This window comes from Notolepis coatsorum, assembly GCF_963971535.1.
Source record: "Notolepis coatsorum genome assembly, chromosome: 1".
Lineage (NCBI taxonomy): Eukaryota > Metazoa > Chordata > Actinopteri > Aulopiformes > Paralepididae > Notolepis > Notolepis coatsorum.
The window spans coordinates 179,552,129-179,578,647 of record NC_140165.1 but is presented as its reverse complement, the minus strand read 5'-3'; the positions used below and the strand labels follow the sequence as shown (position 1 = coordinate 179,578,647).

Here is a 26,519-nt window from a genome sequence, read left to right as displayed (position 1 = left end):
TGTCTGTCTGAAGCTGTCTGTCTGAAGCTGTCTGTCTGAAGCTGTCTGTCTGAAGCTGTCTGTCTGAAGCTGCCTGTCTGAAGCTGCCTGTCTGAAGCTGTCTGTCTGAAGCTGCCTGTCTGAAGCTGCCTGTCTGAAGCTGTCTGTCTGAAGCTGTCTGTCTGAAGCTGTCTGTCTGAAGCTGCCTGTCTGAAGCTGTCTGTCTGAAGCTGCCTGTCTGAAGCTGTCTGTCTGAAGCTGTCTGTCTGAAGCTGCCTGTCTGAAGCTGCCTGTCTGAAGCTGTCTGTCTGAAGCTGCCTGTCTGAAGCTGCCTGTCTGAAGCTGCCTGTCTGAAGCTGCCTGTCTGAAGCTGCCTGTCTGAAGCTGCCTGTCTGAAGCTGCCTGTCTGAAGCTGTCTGTCTGAAGCTGTCTGTCTGAAGCTGCCTGTCTGAAGCTGCCTGTCTGAAGCTGCCTGTCTGAAGCTGCCTGTCTGAAGCTGCCTGTCTGAAGGCGTCTGTCTGAAGCTGCCTGTCTGAAGCTGTCTGTCTCGTACAGAGTTTCTACTACAGGACTCGCTAAGTCAGCTGATGGCTCTGCATCGTTTACTCTCCTGGTAAGTATTTCATACCAATTAATGTAAAAAAAACGTTCCTAGTAGAACCGCTAGCAGCCACATGAAGCAGCGGTCCTCCACCGCAGCCCTCTAATCGCTGCCCCGCTTTGAGGAGTCTACGGGCCCTAATGGCGTCCATGTGGAGACTTTTATGTTGCAAGTGATTGAACAAAGTTGTGTTGAGCTCCCAAATCCTGCCTGAGGGCAGCTGAGGCAGAGCCCTACTGCTTTACCACCGCACGCTGAAATGAAGAGCGCTCAGATTGGGATTTCACTTGGAGTTATATATTTTTTTCTTTAATGTTTACACTATTACAGGGGTTTTGTCTTAGCTCACATTAGCTGGTGATGTCAGCAGTGTGGGAGATTTGGTGTAGGAGGTTGAAGATTCAACCACTATGAGGCTTTTGGAATCGTGCTTAGTCCTATAGGCAAATAGAAAGGCTCTGTTGAATCTCATTCAGAATGAAGAAATGCATGAAAGAGACCAAATATTGTATTCTTTGTTGATGGAATGAGGAAAGAACAAAGGCACTTATCTTATAGTTTAAAAAGTTGAATCATTGGCATGTTCTTAAATACAAAACATGGTTAAAATATTAACTCTGACGCAACTCTCAGAAGAAGGCTGACCGCTGAAACGCAAGTTCATATTTTAACCATGTTCTGTATAAAAAAAGTTTTCACTACAAGTCGAGTGCCTTGGTTTTTTCATCCCTTCAAGAAATATGCATCCCCTCTACCAAAGAGCAGCTCCTTTTGTGTTAAAACTGTTCCATGGTCTTTTAGTATTTTTAGCTTTTTCATTTAGTTGGGTCATAAAATATTGACATGTAGGTGGACCTCTTAGTTTCATAGACATGGAAACAGCTATTTTATACTGTCTGGAGCCGTCAGGCCATATACGATTTTGTCACTGAGATTATTTTCGCAAAATGAACAGATCTCAGAGCCAAAAAAAAAGACATCAAAGGTTTTAGTTTAGTTTTAACAAATCTCATTATTTTTTTCATCATATCCTACACAAGAAAACAAAAATATATATTTTCATAAAGCAATATTTGTGAGGGCTGGCCCAGTACTGCACGCTTCCAGGTACCAATTACCATCACGCACCTGAAAGGAGTTTCAAATCAGCTCGAAGGGAGCCCTTATATACACAGGGTTTCTGAACGTTCAGTGTCGGGTCGTTTTGCTCACCACCACCTGCTGCTTGTTCCTCTTGTGTTGTTTCTCCGTTGTTTTCTCCAGTACGTCCCTGGAAGTCGCTGCTGTTACCCCTCTCTGCCTCCGTGGACCCGTGCCTCGTTTTCTCCCTTTGCCCTTGGTGAGTTTTTGGAAGTATATTTTTGATGCTCTGTTTTCCTAATTTTTTTCCTGGACTCAAGACCTGCATTCTGTTTTTTGTGTGTTCCGTAAACACTGAAGAGGTGTCGCTTGTTTTAGTTACTGGACTCTGCTTGTTACTGGACTGCCTCATATTCCCTACGTTGGATTAATGACACTCTTTTTTTCTCTGTTCCGCCCCGGGTGGATATTGAATAAGCTGCAGCGCCACAGAGCCAACTCTGCTCTGGGCCGAGCTGCAGAGCCGCAGAGCCTACTCTGCTCAAGGACATTCCCCCTGAATGCTTTGTTGTTTTTTGCTCTTTTCGGTTTGTAAATAAATACGCCCATAGTTTTTGGCTAACTCTGAACTACCCGTCTGTGTCGTGCTGTTGGGGTTGTTTACAAACCATAACAATATTGTCTTTGGACTTGTAATTTTGGACACTGCTTACACATGCACCACAACAAAGACATAACATTTTGGTGTTTATTATTTCAGGGACTCCTTCCTCCTAGGCTATGTTCAGACTGCAGGTGAAAGTGGCCCAAATCTGATTTATTTGCTTATACTGTATGCGACTCATATGTTTTGTGAACACAAATCTGATATTTTCAAACATTCATATGTGGTCCTAAATCAGAAACTCACAATTCTGTGCTGGTGGGAGTCACTGTGAATACAGCCATGGAAGACAGCTGTGATGGAGGTGGTTGATCGGTGGAGGGACAGTGAGGTGTTTACCTTATACATATTTGGGGGTGATACTTCTATACAAGGAACACTTGAGGGGACATTTCATAACTGCTCTGTGTTTGAACGAAAGAAATGGCTCTTTCATCTCCGCCTCACCTCCATTAGCATATGCTCATAAATTAGCTGGCCTCCACAGCACATCAACTTGTAAATTAAACCATAAACTGTGACTTCAGTGTCCTCTATGTTTACATATCTTCGTTACTGTTCATTTGTACATGCATATCAGTTTAGGAGCGTGACAAGTTCACACTTGGAATCTGATATTGGCCACATTTAAAATAATAATGCCAAACAAACAAACACAAAAAAAAGATCTGATGTGGTGTCACTCACCTCACACAGCATGATACCAAAGGAGAAGATGTCCACTCGTTCATCATAGCTCTTTCCTGGGAAGGACAAAAGAGGACATTAGTCTAGTGCAGTGGTTCCCAAACTTTTTACAGTCCCGTACCCCCTCAGACATTCAACCTCCCGCTGAGTACCCCCTCTAGGCTTGGGCGGTATGACGGTATTACGGTATACCAGGGTATTTAGAAATCCCGACTGTATTGAAAATCAATACAGTCAAAATCACAGATGCGTTTCACACTGAAACAGAGTTTTGACAGTGGTTGGTTGTAGTGCACACGCGCCAGCAGAGGGCGAGACCAGTCCTCACTGCGTGAATACTTTCGGCAGCCAACATGCCCTTCCGCGTTGCTCTGATTGGCCGAGCGCGCGCATGAGCCGCGACAAGCTCCTCAGCCAGGCAGGAATACTAAACTCCCCTTAACGCAATTTATACAAATGGAAGTATTGATTACACCGTAACGAATCATTAAAAAAATATACCGTTAACTGGAATATGTTGTTTCTTTACACATATGTTGGATTATGTAATTGGTTTGTCATGACAAACCAATAAAAAAATCGCGAATTAACCGGTGGCTACAACAACACACAGTAACTACATGCATCATTGTTTACAATGAACGGTGGGGCTAATCTAATTGACATCCAAGGACAACGATGTTAATAAGTCATTGCGCCTTTTCGTTCCTATCCTTGACAAAAGCAAATATGTAATGATCTGTATATGTTTTGTTGTCTAAAATAAATACCATACCATACCATGCATGTAGTTACTGTGTGTTGTTGTAGCCACCGGTTAATTTGATTTTTTATTAGTATATTTATATATATATATTTAGTACTAGAAGGTACTCGCGACTACTCCGCGAGCGGCAGGAATACGAACACGAACAAGGCAGAAACGGGAACGGAGCATATAGCACACGGGACACAGAGGCTCCAACGAGCAGGGCAAAACATGGAAGACTGGAGCAGCACAACAGGACAGTGCAGTGTAGAGCTGGGCTTTGCTGAGCAGCAGTCAAGGCACGGATAAACAGGTTTACGAAAACAGGATTCAAGCAAACAGGATACGCAACAAGGAATAATGGCCGTGCCCTGGAAGACAGGGGGAGGCGGTCAGATATACAATAACGCTGATTACAAAACAAGCAACAGCTGGGGAACATGGACAGACTAGGATAACAGACTGGATCAAAATACAAATACTGAGACAACACTAGACTGATCATAAATACAAACAGACAGGGAAGGGAACACTACAGAACATGAACACAGGGAGTAACAAGGCAGAGACTAACCATGACAAATAAATAAACGATAACATGAGTAATAATGCCAACAAGAGTCCTAACGCCGACATGCCGCAAGATGGCGCCAGAGGATTGTCTATGAATGGCGAATGCACAGTTCTGTCTATGAATGGGGCACTTCGGCAGGCGGCGGGAGGGGGAATGTTCATAAGGTTAATGAGTCCAGGCTGACCATAACACTAAGGTTTCTCTCCTCCACATTGCATGTGGTGCATCTTTTCCTATTGCTAGGTTTTAGTGAGTTTTTCCTTACCTTCGCGTGGGGTATGTCTGGGAATGTTGCATTCATTTATATTTTTTTTTTGGACTTTATGGTGTTTTTGTTTTGTTCTTGATTTATTGTGATTGTAACTGAGGGGTACAATTCCCTGACTGTATTGATAAGTATGGTATCATTAAACCACTACCGCTTTATGTACTTTAACTACTGGCCACACAGTACATGATATAGATATGATGAACACTTTCCCACCATGAAACCAAGTCCACACAAATGTATAAATTGAATATTTAATATAGCAAAGGGTATATACAACGTTCACTTAATGACATTTATGATTTGAATGCACTTGTAAGGCAAATGAGTATTCGTAGGCAAATCAACATTGAATGTCCAATCTCTGGTTACGCAGGAAGCAAGTATACAACCTGGTTCTTTAGGGAACTATAGCGATGGTACTCAAATGATTATAGCGGGATACACTAAAGGGGGTCCCGCTGGTTGTAAGTCAGTAAGGGGGGGGGTTAGGAGAGCCGCTGGCGATATCCCATCTGGCCAACGATTTCTTGGGAGAATTCAGAGTGCTGAACACGGTGCCCACAGAACCTTGGTCCACAGATGAATACAGCTGGGCCCTCTTGTAGACGGTAGCTGCCGGTCCACAACGAAGAGACGTGAGGCGACCTCACTCGGGGTAGAGCGCCGTCTCACCTGGACTCCTCTCGGGGGGTAGTTCCAACACTCACCAGTGTTGGCTGTTATCCATGGCATAAATCAAAGCACCCAAAGCAAGTAGATAATCCAAGCCGTGTAGGGCTCGCCGTCGTCCGGGTAAGGTAATCCAATGTGCAGGTCCACTCGTCCTGGCCCAGAACTCCTCGGATGAAAGCACCACACGTGGTCTGCCCAGCCTGGTTAAGACTCTAGATAACGCGAGGAAACTATGGGGGTACTACTCACTGTATAACTCTAACCGAACGATGCACCATACATAATAGACTATTATTAACTTAATAGAAATACGTCCCACTCGACGGTATAGTGCCAAACTATGACAATTCAACTATTAATCCACACGATGTCTCAATGCCATTCTGAGGCCAAGTTGACCATACTGCACCACACGTGTATCGTGGGTGAGGCTTAACGTCTTGCCACTAGGTTGGAGGGTAAAGAACTAAGGGCTAAGGGACTAAAAAAGGAAGTTCTACTTTACTTGCGCCATATATATATGCGCTGTGAACAAATAGTACCATTCGTATTTCGGCAGACGTATTCCTACGCGGAACCGGGGCTAGTAACGACATGTTCGTCGGCACGATTGAACTTGAACCAAGGGGCTTGGCTGCTGGCGCCAGGTTCTTGTCCAATGAGAGAATGAAACTATTATGGGCTGTTAGTAGACTAAAGGGATATTCAGTGTATATGTACAAGGAATATACAAGGGATATCAAACGATATACAAATACTATTAAATATATATCCATAAATAAATATATATATTCGGTTTAATCTGATCCTTCACAACAGTGATGTTTCTTCTTGACTTGTTTAAAGAAGACGTGTCCGGCCCATGGGGACATTAACGTGTGTTGTCGGGCCTTACAAATAAATTTGATTTGATTATCGCTCCCAGTGTGAAACGGCTTTAAATCAGATTTTTTATCAGATTTATTTGGCGTACCCCCAATGTCATTGCGCGTACCCCTGGGGTACTGGTCTATAGCTGGTCTAGTGTATTAGTACATAGGTAATCAGCAAAATACTGGATGACTATTTTGGGTTGGAAATGGGTAACTCCTGCATGCATGTTGTGGTTTAAAACTATGTTGGTTCTGTGACCCCACTTGCTAATAGCTTTGCATCGACTATACCACTGGCAAGTATTGATACAACGTCATGTCCAAAAATCCTAACTATCCCTTTAACTGTGGGTTGGCGTATGTAAGGGATAGCTTTAATTTTACCCTCACATTAACCATAAACCTAACCCTAACCTGAAAATAGCTCCTTTACCTCATACCGCATCTTTACCAGTCAACATCTCCACAACAGCCCCAACAAATGTTTCATCATTTGTGGAGACATTTGGTTCCCACAACAGTAGGCACACACACACACACATATTGCGTCTCTGTACCGTGTATCATCTCGGGGGCCATCCAGTAAGGATTCCCCACCACCGTGTATCTCTTCCTGCGGTCGGGCTTCTTCAGACCAGTCAGCTTCCCCTGCTGCTGCTGAGACAGCTTGTCTTCCACCATGAGACGCGCCAGGCCGAAGTCTGCCACCACCACACTGTTGTTCTACACACACACACACACACACACACACACACACACACACACACACACACACACACACACACACACACACACACACACACACACACACACACACAGTGTATGGGAATGCAGTGTTTCCCCTATATGCTGCTGAATTAGGACCGCCGCTGCTATGAACTAGACTATTAAAAAATAAAAAATAAAAATAAAAAATGTATAATATATATTTTTTTTTATCATTTTATTTGGGCTGTGGGGGGTGCTTAATGTAAAAGACTGACCTGAGGAAAAGGCTGCAGGGAGAAAGCACTGCAGTCTAGTCGATTTTGTGTTTTGAGCACAAAGTTCATCATAGATCTAGCCTCTTTATTTTGCTCTCAAAGTGCACCAGATTGATGCATTTAACTTTAAAATGTAAAAAAAAATCCCCCGGATCCCCCAAGAGGCACAGCACCGCTGCTGATTTTTTTTTCAGGGGAAACACTGGAATGTATAGTCTATATATTATGCTGTATAGTGTGTGTGTGTGTGTATATATGCTTCTGTCCTGTCATATTATGCAAGTTGTTATAATATAGAACATGTATGTCCTGTCCCACAGCCATATGTCCCATGCGCTGATAACCATGTACATATTCTAGTGCCTCAACGTGCGATTTTGAAGCTGTCAATATTGAAAGTGAGAGTGGGAGTGAACTGGGAGTGAAGAGACTGGCTAGACTGGTTAGACTGGTCAGAAATAGTGGAAGGAAAGCAAGAGAGATAGAGGAAGGAAGAGAGAGATAGAGGGAGAAATAAAGAGAGGAGCAAGAAGAGAGGGAGAAATAAAGAGATACAAATTAAGGAGACCGAGAGAGAGAGAAAGTGAGAAAAAGAGCATGGGGACAAAGATGGAGAGATATTGGTAAGAGTGAGAGTGTAAAACAGAGTGAATATCGTCTTTCTGTTGACATAAGGCATAAAAACAGAGAGAGCTAGAGCGCTAGAGAGAGAGAGAGAGCGAGTGAGCGAGCTAGAGAGAGCGAGAGAAGCAAGCTAGAGATAGAGTGAGAGCCTTCCAACTGCCAACCATGTGGCTCTCTAAACACCGACTCCTTCAAGTTTCAACCCCCAAACCTGTCATTTCTCTTTGTACCAAAAAAAAAACACTGCAGATGAGAGCTCTTTAATCCACATCTTGCTTCCATAATGACATTGTATTCTCTCTCCATTTGGTAGAGGCTAGAATTTGGATGTCTACACAATGTGCACGTATGTGGACGGACGTGTTTAAATATGTCTTGTCCGGGGCGTACACACGCACGCACACAGCCATAACAAAGCTTTCTGTGTGCCCATGTGGAAGGAATCTCAGAATCGTCACATCTCTTTCATCGACGATGAGGGACACGTCTTCTCTTCTCGGGTCATGGTGTACTGTGTTAATCCTCAAAGAAAACACACACACACACACACGTGTCTGCAGGTATGTGCAGTCCTAGTAAGATCCAAATAGCAATATTCGGAACCACCACTTAATAGATGTGAAACTAACTATGTGATGGTGCAAAGATAGTTGTTTCCTATTTGTGTCAGTGTCACTGCAATATGCATGTTGCAATAATAATAACAATAATATTGATATATACCTGTATCTGTTAAAAGGCCAATATCGGACAATGATATTGGTGCACTGATATACTGTAGATGTATTGGTCTATCAATATATCTGTACACACACACACACACACACACACACACACAGCACCTACCTCTCGGACCAGGCAGTTGTGCGAGTTCAGGTCTCGGTGGATTATGTTCATGGAATGCAGATATGTCTGGATGACAGATAGAGAGAGAGGGGGGGGGGATGAAGGAAGGTAAAGAAGGAAAGAATAGAGGATTCATACCATAATCTTAAACCTGTGCCAAGTGGAACAAGCTGCCATTGTTTTATTTCCATACAGCTTTTGTTGGAACTAGCAGGCTTTGCAGAAAACGCACTAATCTGCTTCACGCGCTTCATTCAACATTGTACTTGTATCAAAAGAAAATGTTTACACTACCCCATAGTCATAATCCTGTTGAAATGTCACGCTACTGTTTGCATAGGGGGTTAATCTGTGTTACAGTGCATGGGGATGTGCGTGCTTTGTTAGTAGTTCAACTCCACTGCCACTAGAGGGAGATATGAGCAAAGCTAGTAGGAACCACTGCATTCATCACTACTGCACTGCAGTTTTCCTTTCCCAGGCTCAGTAGAAAAAAAACTAAACATTAGTTTATATGCTGCACTCGTCAAAGGATTTGACTGCAGACAAAAAGCGGTGTTTCCTTAGCTCTTTTGGAAGCATAACTGTACTGTAATGTGTTTGATTCAAGCTATAAATAAGCCTATGTGATAAATTGTCATTGCCTTTACATTATATCACTCAATCACTACTGGTATAGTTACACATGGTGTAATTATGACATATTTCCTAAGACACACATACATGTAGGCATTTCACCAGAGGGGTGAGAGAGCAGGTTCATCCATGTGCGGCACCCCCTTGGAGCAGGTCGGGGTTCGGTGTCTTGCTCAAAAGCACACCTTCGACAAGGACACAGGGATTAAACCTGTGACTGTCCTAACACCACACTATTCAACCTTTTAGCAGTGGGGGCAAAGTTACAGCAGTAACTGTAGGGGAAACACTAAAAGATCTACTGGTAAAATGGTTCTGAAAGCTACAGTCACACCAAATCATATACAACCATAAACCACAAGTTACATAGTCACCCTAGCATTCAAACTACAACATTTTGTCTGTGTTAGTTATTGGAACAGCTATAGTTATGGGAACAGACACCCAATATTCACCTCATATGCTTCGCTCACATCTGGTGTTACCTTGTGACAACAACCCTAGCTACTAGTGTGGAGATTCCCAAACAGAATAAATTATGCATCTAACAAAAGCACAACACTGTTTAGCTAGCTCCTTATCCTTAAAACAAAGATATTAGCACAGAAACAGAACAAGGGGCTTGGTGCTTTTCTTTCAAACATGGCGGACACTGAAGGCTAATAATCCCGTTCTAGATACAGTGTCACAAGCTTAGAGGGAGGTGAAAGACAACATGGGCAGGCTGGCAGCGTCCGTGCCTAGAATCATGAGGGGAATACTCGTGATTTCTGGAATGTTCTCTCCAAATTCTATCTTGGAATTGAGACATGAATTCTGAACTGTTATGATTATCTGACTGTGATACTAAACACAGCATGGACTCTGGTGCAGTGTGTTGCGACGGTTTGGACCATGTATACCATCATCATTATTACTACTTTCTGATTGAATCCTGCCACTCACTACTGTTCACGCACTATTAGCATTACTATTTTCAGTTTGTTCTTTATTATTATTATTATTATTATTATTATTATTATTATTATTATTATTATTATTATTATTATTATTATTATTATTATTATTATTATTATTATTATTATTATTACCTATCCTAGACCTTAGAAATGGTATCGTTTTTGTAAACATCAACAATGCTACTGTTGAGACCCAAACACACTAGCATGTCTTCATGCCAGTTTGCTAGTAATCAACTGTCAAACTGACACGAGTAAAGCAAGACAATATTTATCTTTGCGTTGTATCTGAACATACTGTTAGAATGCACAATTCTCAGAATTCCATGTCACATCAATCAATCAATCAATCAGATTTATTTATATAGCACATTTAACATGACACATGTCAATCAAAGTGCTGTACAGAGGGTAGATACATAGATACATATAGACAACAATCACAACTTTTGAGCCTAGATTTGAATGCATCTATCGAGGGGGCAAGCCTAATGGAGGTGGGGATGCTGTTCCACAGTTCAGGGGCTGCGACAGCAAAGGCACGGCCCCCCCTGAGCTTAAGGTTAGACCTCCGGACTGTCAGGAGCCTCTGATCGGCTGACCTGAGAGACCTGGTGTTGGAATAGGGGGATAGGAGGTCTGAGATGTAGGAGGGGGGCTGACCATTAACACTTTGAGTGCCAACGACGAGAAATCTCGTTATTAATCGTAATTTTTTTTATTAGCGATTTCCATTCATTTTTCATCAATCTAGCCTCACGTTACCACTGGGACTCTCTCTGAGCTCGAACAGGGAAAATACCGCCCCCTATCGTCTCCCGGATGGTAATGCACCCTTTGGATTGGACTGAATGAAAACGCATGGGGAAAAGAAAATCCGGAATCCACATTTTACTTGTCAGGCATGTAATCCGAGCCGATTGCAGTCTTTGTGGTCCCTCAGAACAGCGTGGAATATGTGTTTTGAGCACCCAGAGTTGTATCAATAAACGTGATCGATATTTGGAATGGCGATAAGGAATTTGAATAATCTTTTTGGAGAACATCAGATCTGAGGTAAGGAATCTATTTTACCAGTATTGAGGTAATCAGAGCTTTTTTCACAGATATATCAACGTGTCCCCTATGTGTGTATGTGTGTGCTGATCAGGAAATAAGATAATCGATTTTTCAGCCCGCTTCTCTAGCGTGCATAAGTACATAATCTATCGATAATCTAGCGTTTATTTGAAAACGATTCATAAATTAGGCAGAAAAATGACAACGTTTTTTGTGTATTCCAGTAAAGGGCGATTCCTGCAGAATAACTTTTTTTTCGGAACATTTCCAAAAACAAGCGTTTTTCAAAATGGTATAAAACGGAAATGTACTGATGAAAAAACAATCCGTTTCGACAATGTTGACTGCAAGCAAGTCATTAGGCGTATTAGACACATGATTTAAGATATAGTTCATGCGTTCGCAAATGTGCTCACCTTCTCATTGAATAGAGCGCTGGCACTCAAGCGCTAAATCGTGCGCCCCCTGCTGGCACTCAAAGTGTTAAGGGCTTTAAAAACAAATAGGAGAACCTTAAAATCTATCCTGTAGCGTACTGGAAGCTACAGCTAATGATGTCAGCTAATGATATCAGTAAACACTGCAACAGGAAATAAACATGGATTTCCTGTCTGCTATTGATACGAACAAACACTGCAGGGAAATACAAATTGTGTTTAGAATTGTTGAAACCATTTATAGATATCTGTATAGCTATTCTAGGTGTTTGCGAGCCATGCGTTGAACGCCAACGAGTAAACTCGTTATTTGGTCGTTTTTTCTTTTAGTCGATATTTTTATTCATTATTCATCCACTGACCTCGGTTGTTGCCATAGGAAAGGATTCTGAGTTTGCCAAAGTGCAATACCGGCCGCATCCTGCTAGATGGCAGTGTCGCCCACCCTTTGAAACCTTATATCTCACCCTGTGTTACACTTAAATCCCTCCGGGCGCTAAATTTAGACGGAGCCAAGTAAATCGCTTCATCTGACCACTTCGAAACGCATCTGGCACACTCTATCCATAAATTGTGCCAAATTATGTCCGGGACCAGATGGACACAAATACTGGAAATCGCGATCAGACAATTGGAATATTCTTTTTGGAATAACCCCGATCAAAGGTAAGGACTATCCGACATTAATTCCAGCTTGATCCAACAATGTTTTCATATCGATCCAGCTGATCAGCGTGTGTAGTGTTCAACACGAATGCCGTTACTGGCCATCAAAGCATAAAAAAACGACCCCCCCCCCCCCCCTCTTTCATGCATTCATGATGAAACATAATACCTATTATATACATTTGATTTGGAAATAGTAGCGTGTCCAGGCAAGAAACGCCAACGCTTATAGTAGAATACACTTAGCGCCATATAACTCAGCTTTTAAGGAATTATCCCGGATCACTCCTAAACTATACTTATATTCACCACGGGATAACGCACGAACGTATGCATGAAAAAATTATGTCTTTTTTGCATGTTCGACGGAAGAAAGTCACTGTTAAATGAACATAGTATTGTCTCCATACATAATATAAAATATAGATATAGCTCGCCAAACATCGTGGCGCACAGTGAAAATATGCTATGGAAACCTGGCACGTTAGCCACAAGGACCAGGCTAATGGCTGGCGCCCAATGTGTTAAGGAAACATCTAAAATCACATCTCCGTTTTATTCCCTCCGCTGAACCCACCATGCCTGCGGCAATGTCCCTGGCAAAGCTCACTCGCTGGTTCCAAGGATAGCTGCTGTCCTGTGGGCAGAAGATCAGGAATCAATAGGCTGGACTTCGCATAGGCAGTCAATACTGTTGAGTCATTGCTACTAACTAACATTGTAGACATGGTGGTGATGCGTCATCCTGACAGACGCCAGCTGAGACAATATGTCTGATGAAGCTGCTAAACCCCACTCACTGATGAGAGCTTCTAGGGGCAACATGGAAAACATATAAACAGTATGGTATTCAGAGGAACTTCCAGTAGATCAATATACATGTATATCATGATATCTGCTTAGGTGTAGAACATCCTGTGATCTAATTGATGTATATCATGATATTCATCATTGGTAGATCTGCTTTTGGCTTCTCTGCCCCTACCTCATGGAATACCCTGCAGGAAACTCTGAAACTAGACACTCAGTGTCTATGGGTCAGTTTAGAACCTTAATGACCAATCAGGTCGTCACCACAATATCTAATTGTTTTTAAATTGTCACATATTTATTTTGTTTTTGAAATGTGCCTTTAAATTATGTATTGTTCTGATTGTCTGATGTTTCTGTATTTATTAATGCACTATGACATTTGTGAATGTAACATCTTGACGACACTGTAAATGAGTTTAACTACTCGGTGTGTTTATCAAGTATAAATAAAGATTGAATGAATGAATGAATCACTTTGGACTGCATGGTGGTAGGAAGGGAGATCACTGTCATTTTAAATTCTCAAAACATTACAAAAATGATTTAGTGGAGGGGTCCGGGAGGGGGGGGGTTCGAGCTGGAGCATATGTGTGTAGGGTTTTAGATAATAGGTATTAGGGGTATATCCTGTATAAGACATTGGTATAATTGGTAATTTCGTTGGATATACACTGTATACGGTAAAATATTATTATATATTTCAGTTTCTGTACTTGCATGTCATTTTAACCACCTTAATTGTTAGTATCATTATGCATTGTGTGTTGAGTACTGACTTTTAATAATTTTGTTTTGCAATAATAAAAAAGAAAAAAAAAATGTATTTAGTGGTGAAATGCTTTTTAATATTAAGACGACAAAAGTGTGTCACAATTCACGCACACACACACACAATCAGTATGGTGTCCAGTCCTACTCACTCCTCTGATAAATATCAGTATGGTGTCCAGTCCTCCAGTACTGACCATTTAATAAAGAAAATTAAAAAATATTATCTTTATTAGCTTTTTCCTGGTCACGCACGACCGACAGCTTTTTCTTGGCCACGCAGGACCGACAGAGGAGAGAGGGAGAAATCGGAGGAGAAGAAGGGAAGACATGCGAACCCGGGATATGTGGTGTGCTACTGGAGCGCCCCAGTACTGACCATTTTCTTGATGATTTCCCTCAGTGTGCCTCCTTTGATGTACTCTGCAATGAAGTTGAGCCTCTTGTCCTTGTAAAGAACCCCGATGAACTTCAGCACGTTGGGGTGTTCCAGACAACGCATCACCTTCACCTGCAAGACACAAAACAACTGGAGTTGGAGGCGGAGCTCGCACCTACTGTAGACCGTTATTAAGAGGTGAATGGCTAACTGCCTAATGTGGTGTTGGACAGTCACGGCACGGTCATAATGCAGGCCACACTGTTAACACTGATGTGAACTCCACCCACCCCCTCTACGAGGAGCAGGTTCAACCATAGACTCCCCCCCCCCCCCCCCCCCCCCGCCCCCCCGACACACCACAAGTCGCCTCAGTCAGTCATTTGAGCATCAGGCTCCACAACCGTGGGCAAGGACTGCTAACAGCTTTGTATTGTGTTATTATTATTGTGATCTATCTATCTATCTATCTATCTATCTATCTATCTATCTATCTATCTATCTATCTATCTATCTATCTATCTATCTATGTATCTATCTATCTATCTGTCTATCTATCTATCTAGAAAGATGAAGGACAGAGACACTTTCCGTCCCGATCCTACGCATCTTCTCATTTGGCCGCTGTTGTGTCTGTCTGCTTGAGTGTTTGGAGTCGTGTCTCCTGGGGCGTGGCTGCGGGTCCTGGGGCGTGTGGCCTGTCATTCCTCTGTGGAGTTTGGGAGTGGGATTCGCTGGTTTTCCTCGTGGTGGTGGGCGCACCGGGACCAAGGGAGATGGGGCGGCATTCCCGTCGCCGTGTTTGTGTTTTCCTTCGGTCATGAGTCATGACGTGTTTTATCGGGGGGGGTGTCTTGGATGGGGATGTGGTAGGGATTGATGTGTGGGGTGTTTGGGGGACTGACTGTTCCGGGGGGGTTCACATGCCTTCAAGTGACATTGTACTATTGTATTTATTTTATGCCTATTCTTAAGTCTGCACGTCTACATTGCACTACTTTTATTGTCTTTTATATCTATTCTTATGTCTGCAATTTATGCATTGTTTTTTTATTCTGTCAATTGTGTGCTGATTTTATGCTTATGTTCATCTTATACTGTACTAATTGCTGTGGGGCACTCTGGACTGCGGTCCATGTGTAAAAAGTACTATATAGATAGTTATTCATATTTATTATTGTTATATTGTAGAAATGTGTGCATTGAAATGTCTGTAAAGTCTCAATGACATTGACAATGAGGGTGACCTCAATTATCTTTTTGAGAATAAATAAAGGTTTGAATGTAACAAAAGCCAGGTAGAGAATAATAAACAACCAAATGCCAAAGTATCCATTCAATAGAGGCGAGGCTAGGCTAACCACAACATGTGGTTTTGGGAGTCTGAGTGTCATGTTTACTTTACTGGCCAATCCCATGACAGCTCATAAAGGGCAGTCCCTCCTCCACACTTTGGAGAGAGACAGGTGATTATTAGTGGGGAGGCACACACCCTGCTGACCGGTCCACATTCCAACATGTGCACACGCACACGCACACGCACACACACACACAAGCACCACTACCAGCCAATTCCCCTTTAAAATAGCATTACATTTGCCTTAATTCACCCCCAAAATTTATGCTCAGTTAAAGGGATATGCCACCTTTAAAAAAAATGTATTAATTCTTTACAAGCTTTAGAGTAATTTAAAGTGGTAATCTGCAAAATCATCTACATCTACAAGTGATAAGTGATCATTGCTGTTCAAGCCATTCTATCTAGTTAAGTACTGTATTTAATAGAAGAGCTGTGAAGCGGTTTAGATATGCGCTACAGTGAGACATAACCTCATACATAATTCAGAGTTGTCTGTTGTATCTTTCCCTCAGTTTCCAGAACAGCTGAGACCTGCCAGACAAGCTCAGAGCCACACCCTCTTTCTAAGTCCACAACAATGTCATGGTAAACTCGGGCCACCCGACAACCACACAAACAAACATTTAGAATTTATAGTCGAGACACTTGTTTTTACTGCCGTTTCTATTATGGTGCACCAATTATGAAGAAAGGTCTCGTCTCTCTAGTGCAGGGGTTCCCAACGTTTTCAGGCCGCGACCCCCGAAATAACGGTGTCAGAGAGCCGCGCCCCCCACTATTATAGGAGGTAAATTATTAACGCCATATACAGACAACAATCTGAAATACAAATAGGCAGCGCAAGACAATAGCAGTACTCTCAAGGTTCCAAACCAAGTCACCTATTAGCTATGCGATTAAGAGTTAACGCAAAATTTGCAGATATAACTACCATTAAAGCACAACAAGGACTTGATACAGACCCTAAAAAAATAAACGCGACATTCAAAGAATTCTATTTCAACTTGTATAAATCAGAAAAGACCTTTGATCAAAACAAAATGGACACATATCTCAAACAAATTAACCTCCCTAAACTTTCAGAGGATGACGCTAAACAGTTAGAAACACCGATCACACTAGAGGAACTCAAGAAGGCCATATCCGAAATGCAAAGTGGTAAGGCTCCTGGAAGAGACGGTATCCCACCAGAAATGTACCTCTCTTGTTGGGACATAATTGGACCCTTATTACTAAATATGATTTTATACTCAGTCAAGGAGGGGAACTTCCATAAGAACGACAATATTGCACTCATAACAGTCCTCCTTAAAAAAGACAAAGACCCCACCGAGTGCGGTAGTTATAGACCCTTAAGCCTCCTCGGAACCGATATCAAACTGTACTCTAAGGTATTAGCCATCAGACTACAAAAGCATATGACGTCTTTAGTTCATCCGGACCAAACTGGCTTCATAAGAGGCTGCTTGATCACTGATAACATAAGACGATTACTACACGTACTAGATGCTAACAAGGACGACACCACACCTAAGGCGATGCTGTCCCTGGATGCAATGAAAGCTTTTGACAGGTTGGAATGGTCGTATCTATGGGCAGTATTAGAAAGGATGGGGTTAGGAAAAGGTTTCATTGATATGATTAAAGTATTATACAAAGACCCATCGGCCATGATTACAACAGGTATAATCACCTCTGGAATCTTTCCGGTATCACGCTCAGCTAGACAGGGTTTGCGCTCTTAGTCCCGGACTATTCGATCTATCATTAGAGCCTTTAGCACAATATACAAGACAATCCCAATCCATAGAACCAATCGTAATCAAGGGCACACAACATAAAATTTGTTTATATGCGGACGACGTAATACTGTTCATGCAAAACCCCAACACCACATTGCCTCATCTGCTCAAGTTGATTGAGGACTTTGGAGATTTATCGGGATTTAAGATAAATTGGCCGAAGTCGGCTTTCCTTCCACTTAACGCCCCTGCAAAAAAATATATAACCCTCCCAGAAGAGATACCTATGGTAAAACACTTTAGATGTTTGGGAGTTGAAATATTCCCTACCATAAGCCAAACGGTGAAGCACAATTACATAAAAATCCAAAACAAAATCAAAGACGACCTTGACAGGTGGTCAAAACTTAAAAACTCAGTACAGGCGCTGTACTGACCACTGACAACATGGTTTGATCACCAAGCATTAGTATCCTGGAGAAATTTAGAAGAAAATATAGTAGCTCCACATAGACTGAAGGACATAGCATACACCAAATTATCAATTAAGCAATGCGAACGGAAATTTGGCCCCATAATTACTCATGCGATCCGGATATGGCGTGAAACACAAAAAAAATATTCTAACCCACATAAATGGCATAATCATACTCCCTTATTCAATAACAATGCACTCTTGATTGGAAAACGACCTATAAGATTCCCTATATGGGAAAAGCAAGGCATACACTCATTAGGAGATGTTTTCAACAAACAGGGTTTTTGTAGCTATGAAGAAATACGCAAAAAAATGTATCTCACCGATTCCACATATTATTTTTACGCACAGTTATTGTTATGTTTGAAGGCTCACGGTGTTCCATTAAAGATACCAATTGAACACCACAGATACCACAAATTCTTCTATGAAAGAGAGACATCGAGAGGTTTTGTTTCAGATTTTTATCATCAATTACTAACGTCCTCGTATGAAACCCTCCACCTAGACTCTGTCTGGAGGAGGGATATACCAGACCTGGAAAAAGATTTTGATTGGCAAGAAGCCTGGGCAAATGTTCGATTTACATCAAGGAACCCGGACCATCAACAAATCAATCTTAACTATATTCACAGAACATACTTGACTCCTTTTTTTTTTGATCCACTTTTTCTCCCATTTTCTATATTTTCTCCCATCCCAATTTCGTATCATCCAATTCAACCCTCCCCTGTCACGAACGCTGTTTCTTGCCTCCCACAAGCCGGCTGCAGTGAGGACTAAGTCATACATAGCACAAGTCCCCTCCGGTACTTGAGGTAACAGCAGTCGCATCTTTTCACCTGCGCAGCTCGACCTCTCAGTGTCGAGGAGTAACGCGTGGGAGGCTCACGCTGCCCCCGACACTTCCTGATTCTACTGCGCAGGCGCACCAACCGACTTGTAGGAGTCGCTTGTTCACAACGTTCGATCCCCACCCTTCAGTTTTTCCCTCCCCGTAATACGGCCAATGTGTATTACTGCGGACGACCAGCCAAACTGAAAAACAATGTGGAGAGCTGGATTCGAACACGCGAATCCTAGCGTCTCCACACTGGTGGCGAGTGCCTTAGACCACTACACCACCTAGCCGCCCTAGAACATACTTGACTCCTATAAGACTGAACATAATGGGTCTTAAACAAGACTCCAAATGCTCCTTATGTACAAATGGGGACGAGGGGACATTTATGCACATGTACTGGGACTGCCCACCAGTTAAGATATTCTGGAAAGAAGTGACCCAGCAATTATCAAATCTCTTAACTCTGAATATACCTGTACACCCCTCTGTATTACTGCTGAATGATGTTTTTGAGTGTGCAGTACACCCACAGCTAAAGAGATTGGTTTTATCGGGTATCACAGTGGCTAAAAAACTGATAGCATCACGATGGTTTCAACCGGAAAAAATTTGCCGGAAGGTCTGGATTATTACATATCTCGATGTGATTTATCAAGAAATATCTACAGCAAGAATTTTGGGTCTCAATGAATCCAAAATGACAATGTGGTTAGAAGTGGTGGAGAGAATAAAAGCTAGCATATAATGGTAGTGTCTGGTTAGGAGCGAGGGATAATGGATGGATTATCCAATGGGGGGTCCGGGAGGGGGGGGGTACGAGCTAGAGCATATGTGTGTAGGGTAATAGATAGCAGGTATTAGGGGTATATCCTGTATAAGACATTTAACTAATTGGTGATTTCAATGGATGTGCACTGTTAATTAATGCTTGTATATCTTATCGTGTGTTGTCATGTTTGTTTATATGTTTGTTTAAAAAAAGAATAAAAAAAAAAAATACAAAAAAAGGAGTTAAATTATTATTATTATTATTTTTTATTTATAATTATTATTATTTTCTTTATAAATGGAAATGTATGATTGAAACATGCAAACGTTCAAACGCACACACACTAATAAGCATTGGAGGCTTTTAACCAGGGCCGGACTGGGGAAATCATTCAGGCCAGGAAATATAGTGCAAAATATAGCCCCAGTCAGGCCACTTTTTAAGCAGGGGGTCTGGGGGTCCCCCACCAGGAAGTTTTTTGTTACAAAGACTTAATTTCCTGCATTCTGGTGCAGGAATTCTTTTATTTGTACCATTTAAATGCCAGTGTTTGTGATGGTATCACAAATTATTGTTAAAAAACAGGCTAGCATATATGTATGATTAGCAAGTAGCAACAACACTGATTTTGATGGATTTTCAGTTTTTTTGTAATGTCAGATTGAAAAAAATACAATCTTTTATTCAACTTCAGCCCTGATCATAACACCACATATTCATTTTATAATTCTAACCCTTTAAATGCCAGGGCCCTCATTCATCAACGTGGCGTAGAAAATGTTCTATTTCCACACGTAAGCACAGAATTTAGAATCAGTGCACGCACAAAAGAAACGGGATTTATCACACGTGCGTACACAGGTTCTACGCACACCTGTCTTGATAAATATGACTTTGATCCTACGTTTGAGCTTGTGCACTGTTTTAAGTATTTGCATACCAGAACCGCCCCGATTAACCATATACGGTAATGGAATACCCCCATGAAATGTGGAAAAATGGACTAAGCCGAGGGAAGCGTGTTATGAGACAGGCTGACAGACGTGTACACGTACGGTGATGTCGGATATGATATCTATTAACCATTGCTGCCTGGGCAGCGCAAACACTAATAAAGACCGTGCTGGAATATGACTGCCTTTTCCCATTTTGTTTGATTAATACCCAGGGATTAAAGTTCTCCTCAATTTTATTCCAAATCGCGATGGATTTTCCGTCAATTTTCTACCTGCTGCATATGATTTCTAGAGGCATACTACAATCTATTTTGATGTCAGTATTGGGTAGCCTATATAAACAATAATACGAGAGCATATACAAGAACAATGAATCTCACTGCATGTATGATGTAGCCTGCCTTTCAATACATGAACTTGAATTCCATCATGTTTGTGTGCGGGACTCACAAGGCTGTTGTCACAATGGGTGGTACCGGTACAGTAATAACAGTCTACACAATATCACGATGGACCATGCCATAGCCTATGTTCTATTATGACATGATCTGTGACGACAAATGTTCTAGAATTAAGAATTAGAATTAATTGTTTGATTAAGATATCATACTCTGACAGCATGCCTATGATCAACAAAAACGCGAACTTGAATCCCATCATCATATTTACATAGTCTGTCCACTATCTGGTGTCATTGCAATGCGTTTTTTATTCTTTCTTATACAGTAAAAAGGGGGAAGAACACTATATCATGGGTGTTCATATGACTTGTATTCTGCTTACAGCTTCGAAATTCCACTTGTTTCGTTTAACGTAAAGCCTTTTAAATATAATCAAAACGTTCCCGTGTTTCTGCGGTCTGTGCGCAAAATAATAACGAGTTGAGCTACGCGGAGCGCAGTCAGTCAGTACACCCCGTATATTCCGATAACGCTATATAAACCATGCTGCATTCATTCTGAGAGAAAGATCTATTATTCCAAATGCTATTTATAGGGTTTTGACCATAATTACACTACTGTTGCTATTTCACAATGAACTATAATGAATTACGGGGGTCATACAGAACACGCGCCAGTGTCTTTATTTCCGCGTTGGAACGAATGCATGTACTGAGGAGCGCTTATGCCGTAGTAACGATATTCTACCACTGGGCGTCAGCTAAGTGTGCTCCGAGCTGTGCGTACACATAAGCACGAAGTCAAGTTCAAGTTGAAATTGATGAATCCCATTCTTTGCTTAGAAATGGTCGTACGCACAGGTTAAGCACATATCTGTGCGTAAGACACGTTGATGAATGAGGGCCCTGGTTTGTGTGATGGCATATATTTGCAATATATCAAATGCAAAGTAGATTTTTCTGGGGGGGGGGGGGGGGGTTATTACAGGCTAGCATGTGTCAATGATTAGCAACAACACTGATTTTGATGGATTTTGTGTTTTTTGTAAGGGTCCCGCCTCCACCAATCACATGCGGCTCCCTTTGTGTGTGTGTGAGCAAGAGAGAGAGAGAGATAGTTCTCCAACTTGTGTGAGTTGCAGTGATCTCCTGGTTGTTCCCCACCTAGGTTATCTAACTATTGCACTGCTGCAACTAGAAACACTGGCCTGGCCTGCTTCTAAGTTCAGTGGCCTGACTGCATAAAATATAGTTTTTTCTCGGAAATATATATATATTTTTTTAAATCATCTGGCGACCCCCCTGCGGCGGCTCACGACCCCCACTTTGGGAACCACTGCTCTAGTGAACTAGTAACAGACACAGGCACGCAAGCATGTCTGCACACACACACAAACGATTTATTTTGCTAACTTCAAGACCAAGATCTCAATTAACTCAATCAGCGCCAGAGGGATATGTGTTATGTGTGGTTAAAAGGCCAGCGTTCTAAAATATAGGAATATGTGGCGGTGTTTGCAGGGCTATAACTATATTCTATATTATAGCTATGGATACAATACTATGGCCCATTTGACATCGAGTATCTATCGTTCACGTGAAAAAGAAAAAAAATGTCATCCATACATTCCCATTTTATACCGTGGTGAATATAAGTATGGTTTTAGAGCGGTCTAGGGTAATTCCTGGGAGGCTGGTAATAGCCTGCAACGTGTATTATACTAAATGCATTGGCGTTCTGTCCCTACACATGCTTCAATTAAAAAATCAAATGCATATGATAGGTATTATGTTCCATCATGAATGCATGAAAGGGTGGGGGGGGGGGGGGGGGGGGGGGGGGGTCGTTTTTTGATGCTTTGATCGTCACCAACGGAATACGTTATGGACTAGCGATACACACATACGCTCGGATCGCAATGAAGACATTATTGGATCAACGCAAGATTGATATCATATAGCCCTTACCTTGACTAGGATGTACCCCAAAAAGAATATTCCAATTATCTGATCGCCATTCCAAGTATTGATGTCCATCGTGTCACCAACATAATCCACCACAAAACACGGATCGGGAGTACTTGATTCTTCTCAATCCGAGCGTTATAACCGCTCTGCCTGCCCCGAGAAAAATTGACGACCCGGACCCATATAATCGACGCACAGCCCAAGACACAAGGTTTTCAAAGCCTAATAAAAGAATAAAAGAAATAACGATGAAAACCCGACTTTTCTCGGGTTTGGCGCTCAAGCGTCGGTGAGTTAACCCGACTTATCTCGGGTCTGGCGTCCAATGAGTTAAGAGGTCATTAACTGGTTAGGTGAGCGTAAGACAGTAACTGTCAAATAGTTATTATTATTAGGGATGCTCGATATTGGCTTTTTTACCGATACCGATATACCGATATTGTCCAACTCTTAATTTCCGATACCGATATCAACCGATATCACATTTTAATGCCGATATCGGCCGATAATATCGGTAGGCCGATAATATCGGACATCATTTCTATAGAAATGAAAAAAATTTAAAATAAAAAAAAAAGAATTTGGAAACCGATACAGATATTTTCCGATATAACATTTTAATGCCGATATCGGCCGATAATAACGGTAGGCCGATAATATCGGACATCCCTAATTATTATAGTATTAGCATCCACTAGTGTCCACGTCAAAATGACAAAAGGGCCACGGGTGGAGCGTCATTGGAGACAGTAATTGTCACATGCTGTCACTGCCCCCCCCCCCCTCTCTCGTAAATAATTTGCCCTTTATTCGTTTGTTTAGATTTGTAGTACACTTGATCTGAAGAAGGTGCACTGGTGCAGAATGAGCTCAGTGGCAATTTTCCACGTCTGGTCAATGTTAGCATGGTGTTATTCACCGTCAAAGATAATTTGGTTCATTACAATTTACTCAAGCATAGTAACAGACAAAATATTTCTGACACTGGGAATACATTTCCTAAGGTCCATAGATGTCCCTAGATACCAAGAACATGCAAATGGCCTTGTAGAAGTGGAGCAATCTTCCATTTACTTGGGTATGTACTTTTAGGCAGATTTTCTGAAAATATGGCTAGAGCTTAAGAGGTTAAAGGGTAACAACCCCCCTGAAACGCTTCAGGAAGCGGGTAACCTCTAGGTATGAGTCACTCCTGGCTATCTGCTATCTGTCTGACTTAATGACAGGATGGGAGACAACTTAGAGCCCAGGGAGAGGAGGGAGGGAAGGAAAGAAGGGGTTGTGAGTGAAATAATAAGTCTTGGAAAATGTCTGTCCGTCAAAGGGCTGTATTCACTCATTATTTAACCACACACTCAACAAGGTTGATTAGAGTTGGGTGTGCTCCTCCTCACCCCTAGGGGTCAGTGTAACGCATGTGGCTCGGTCTGCACTACCCACCTCTTTCAGGAATGTCCTCTGTGTGTCATCATCGAAGCGAATCAGCTCCTTCATCACCATCACCTCCCCCGTCTCCCTGTGGGTCACCTGTGTAAACGACAGCACAAATCACCTGTGTAAACAACAACACGCATCATAGGAATGGATGGAATTGTAGAACCTATGTGACCTGTTCTAGTGACTGGCAAGTCCGGTTCCCCATGTTCGGAACATGGCAAATCTGCATTTTCCTTTTGATGCCCCTATAGCTCATGGAATGCGTTTAGGACCTTGATATCTGTCCATCATGTTGTTGTACCTGTTTTAGTTTATTTGTTTGTTTGTCCTCGTCCCTTCTTGACACGTTGTTGTGATTTTAAATGCTGCTATTTATGACAGTTTGTTCTGTATGTAACTCGCCGTCACTGTAAATAAATTTACTTTGTGTAAAAATTATATTAAATTAAATCGACGCATAATGAGGCTAGGACTGGTAACACTGGGCAATATGGTCAAAATTATCACATCACAATGTTCAGGGTTCTTACACCTTTTCCAAAGCAAAATTCAAGCACTTTTCAAGCTTTTTCAAGGTGCCTTTTAAAGCTTTTCCAGCATCTTATGCGGCTGTCGTAAATTAAATATTTACACAAAATGATCATTTCACTTCTTCCATCACATTAAATCAGATGTTTTTGTGCTATAAACAACCAAAATGATGTAGACATGGCATCCTATATAACCTGGCTGAGCCAATATGAAACAATCACTCAAATAATCACCAGATAAAACTTAAATTTCAATAAAATATTTACTGAAAATGTGAAAAATAAGTGAACAGTCTTTGAGGTAGGCAGTCAATCAGCTCCTTGAGCTTTAAAATGTATACAAAATCAAATCAAACTAGAATTTTTATATAACCCCCCACAGTGGTGTATTCAGTTGGTACGTCCCAGCAGGGACCAGGGACATTCCTGGATAAATAAAGGATAAATAAAAATAAAAAAAAAGTAAGCTATATGATGCCCATGTTATTGGTTGCAATACAGACGCACAGTTGACACACGCTCTAGTCTCCTCTCTTGTTATTTCACACAAACAGCTACCCCTAGTAGCTTGCTTCTTATGATGCCGACATAGACATATTTTCAGAGTGAATTTATTAACTCACCTTACGGTGTCGCTTGTCGTTGTCAACATGAACAATAAACATAGCCGTCTGTGGCAACGCTAGCTCAATAGCTAACGTTAAAAAAAATAATAATAAGCTTGCTAACGTTAGCTCACTAACGTTACTGGGATTAAAGCAAGCTTTCAGGAGGGGCGGGGGTGCCGTGGCGAGGCTCGAGAGAGGACTCCTCTTCATTTAGCGTGAAAGGCGAAAGCAATTAGGCGCTCTCCGAATTTCTTTTTTTGTATCTAAAAACCTAACTATTAAGTCAGATAGCGATTTATTATGAAAGTATACAGTGCAATTACAATACCTTTCCAGCACTTTATACACAATTCAAGCACATTTCAAACCTTGAACACACCACATTGAAATACAAGCATTTTCAAGGATTTCCAGCACCCGTACAAACCCTGAATGTTGTTCTTCTTTGTGACAGTCTGAGGATATTTGATAGTATTTGTTTTATGATGTGTAGTATGATGTGTAGGGATGCCCTCTCCTAGTCAATTACTCCATTAATCTCAGTCGACCAAGACTGCTTGTTTATCAGTCGATTTCTATGTTTTGTGTTTTTTGCAGTGAATTCCTGGTTTCTTGGTGGTCAAGGTGGCTGCATATTTGTTTTCCATTGTTGCCAAAAAACACCCCACGTTCTGTGCGGGAAGAAACCATGGTGTCTTGTTGTTCAAGGTGTCCTGCTTGTATCATGAGAAGGCTGACTTAGCGTGTCTCACAAGACCATTTGAGGCTAGAGCAGCGAAGGTGAGTGTCGTGTTGAAGCGCCGGGGGTCTCAATTTGCTCTGTAGACGCTCCAGAACTTTATTCGTCAATAGAAAAAATACACATTGTCACTTTAATAAAAAGGTAAAGTAAGGTAATTTTTTTGGATACATTTTATTTATTTATTTACGCTATGTATATTGTTGGGGGTAGTATGGTTTCATTGGGGGAAATAAAATATATCAATGCTGCCATCCTCTGGACATTCTAGGTATGACTAGATGGCTAATTTATAAACTGATCCAGTTTATATCCAGTGGGATTGACCTAAGGCTAAGCGATGTGAATACAAACACCATATGAAAACATC

The 26,519-nt window shown here is 41.7% G+C and overlaps 1 protein-coding gene across 1 annotated transcript in view; it reads right to left on the bottom strand.

Annotated features, from left to right (window-relative positions):
- Nucleotides 1–26,519, bottom strand: part of limk1a (LIM domain kinase 1a) — a 91,852-nt gene that overhangs the window by 4,981 nt on the left and 60,352 nt on the right. Inside the window, exons 7-12 of the mRNA XM_084328904.1 lie at nt 24,276–24,362; nt 14,319–14,450; nt 12,936–12,995; nt 8,602–8,667; nt 6,706–6,871; nt 3,012–3,067 (exon numbers count right to left, since the gene is read on the bottom strand). Coding sequence (XP_084185030.1) covers nt 3,012–3,067; nt 6,706–6,871; nt 8,602–8,667; nt 12,936–12,995; nt 14,319–14,450; nt 24,276–24,362 — 567 coding nt within the window. The remainder of the gene's footprint in view (nt 1–3,011; nt 3,068–6,705; nt 6,872–8,601; nt 8,668–12,935; nt 12,996–14,318; nt 14,451–24,275; nt 24,363–26,519) is intronic.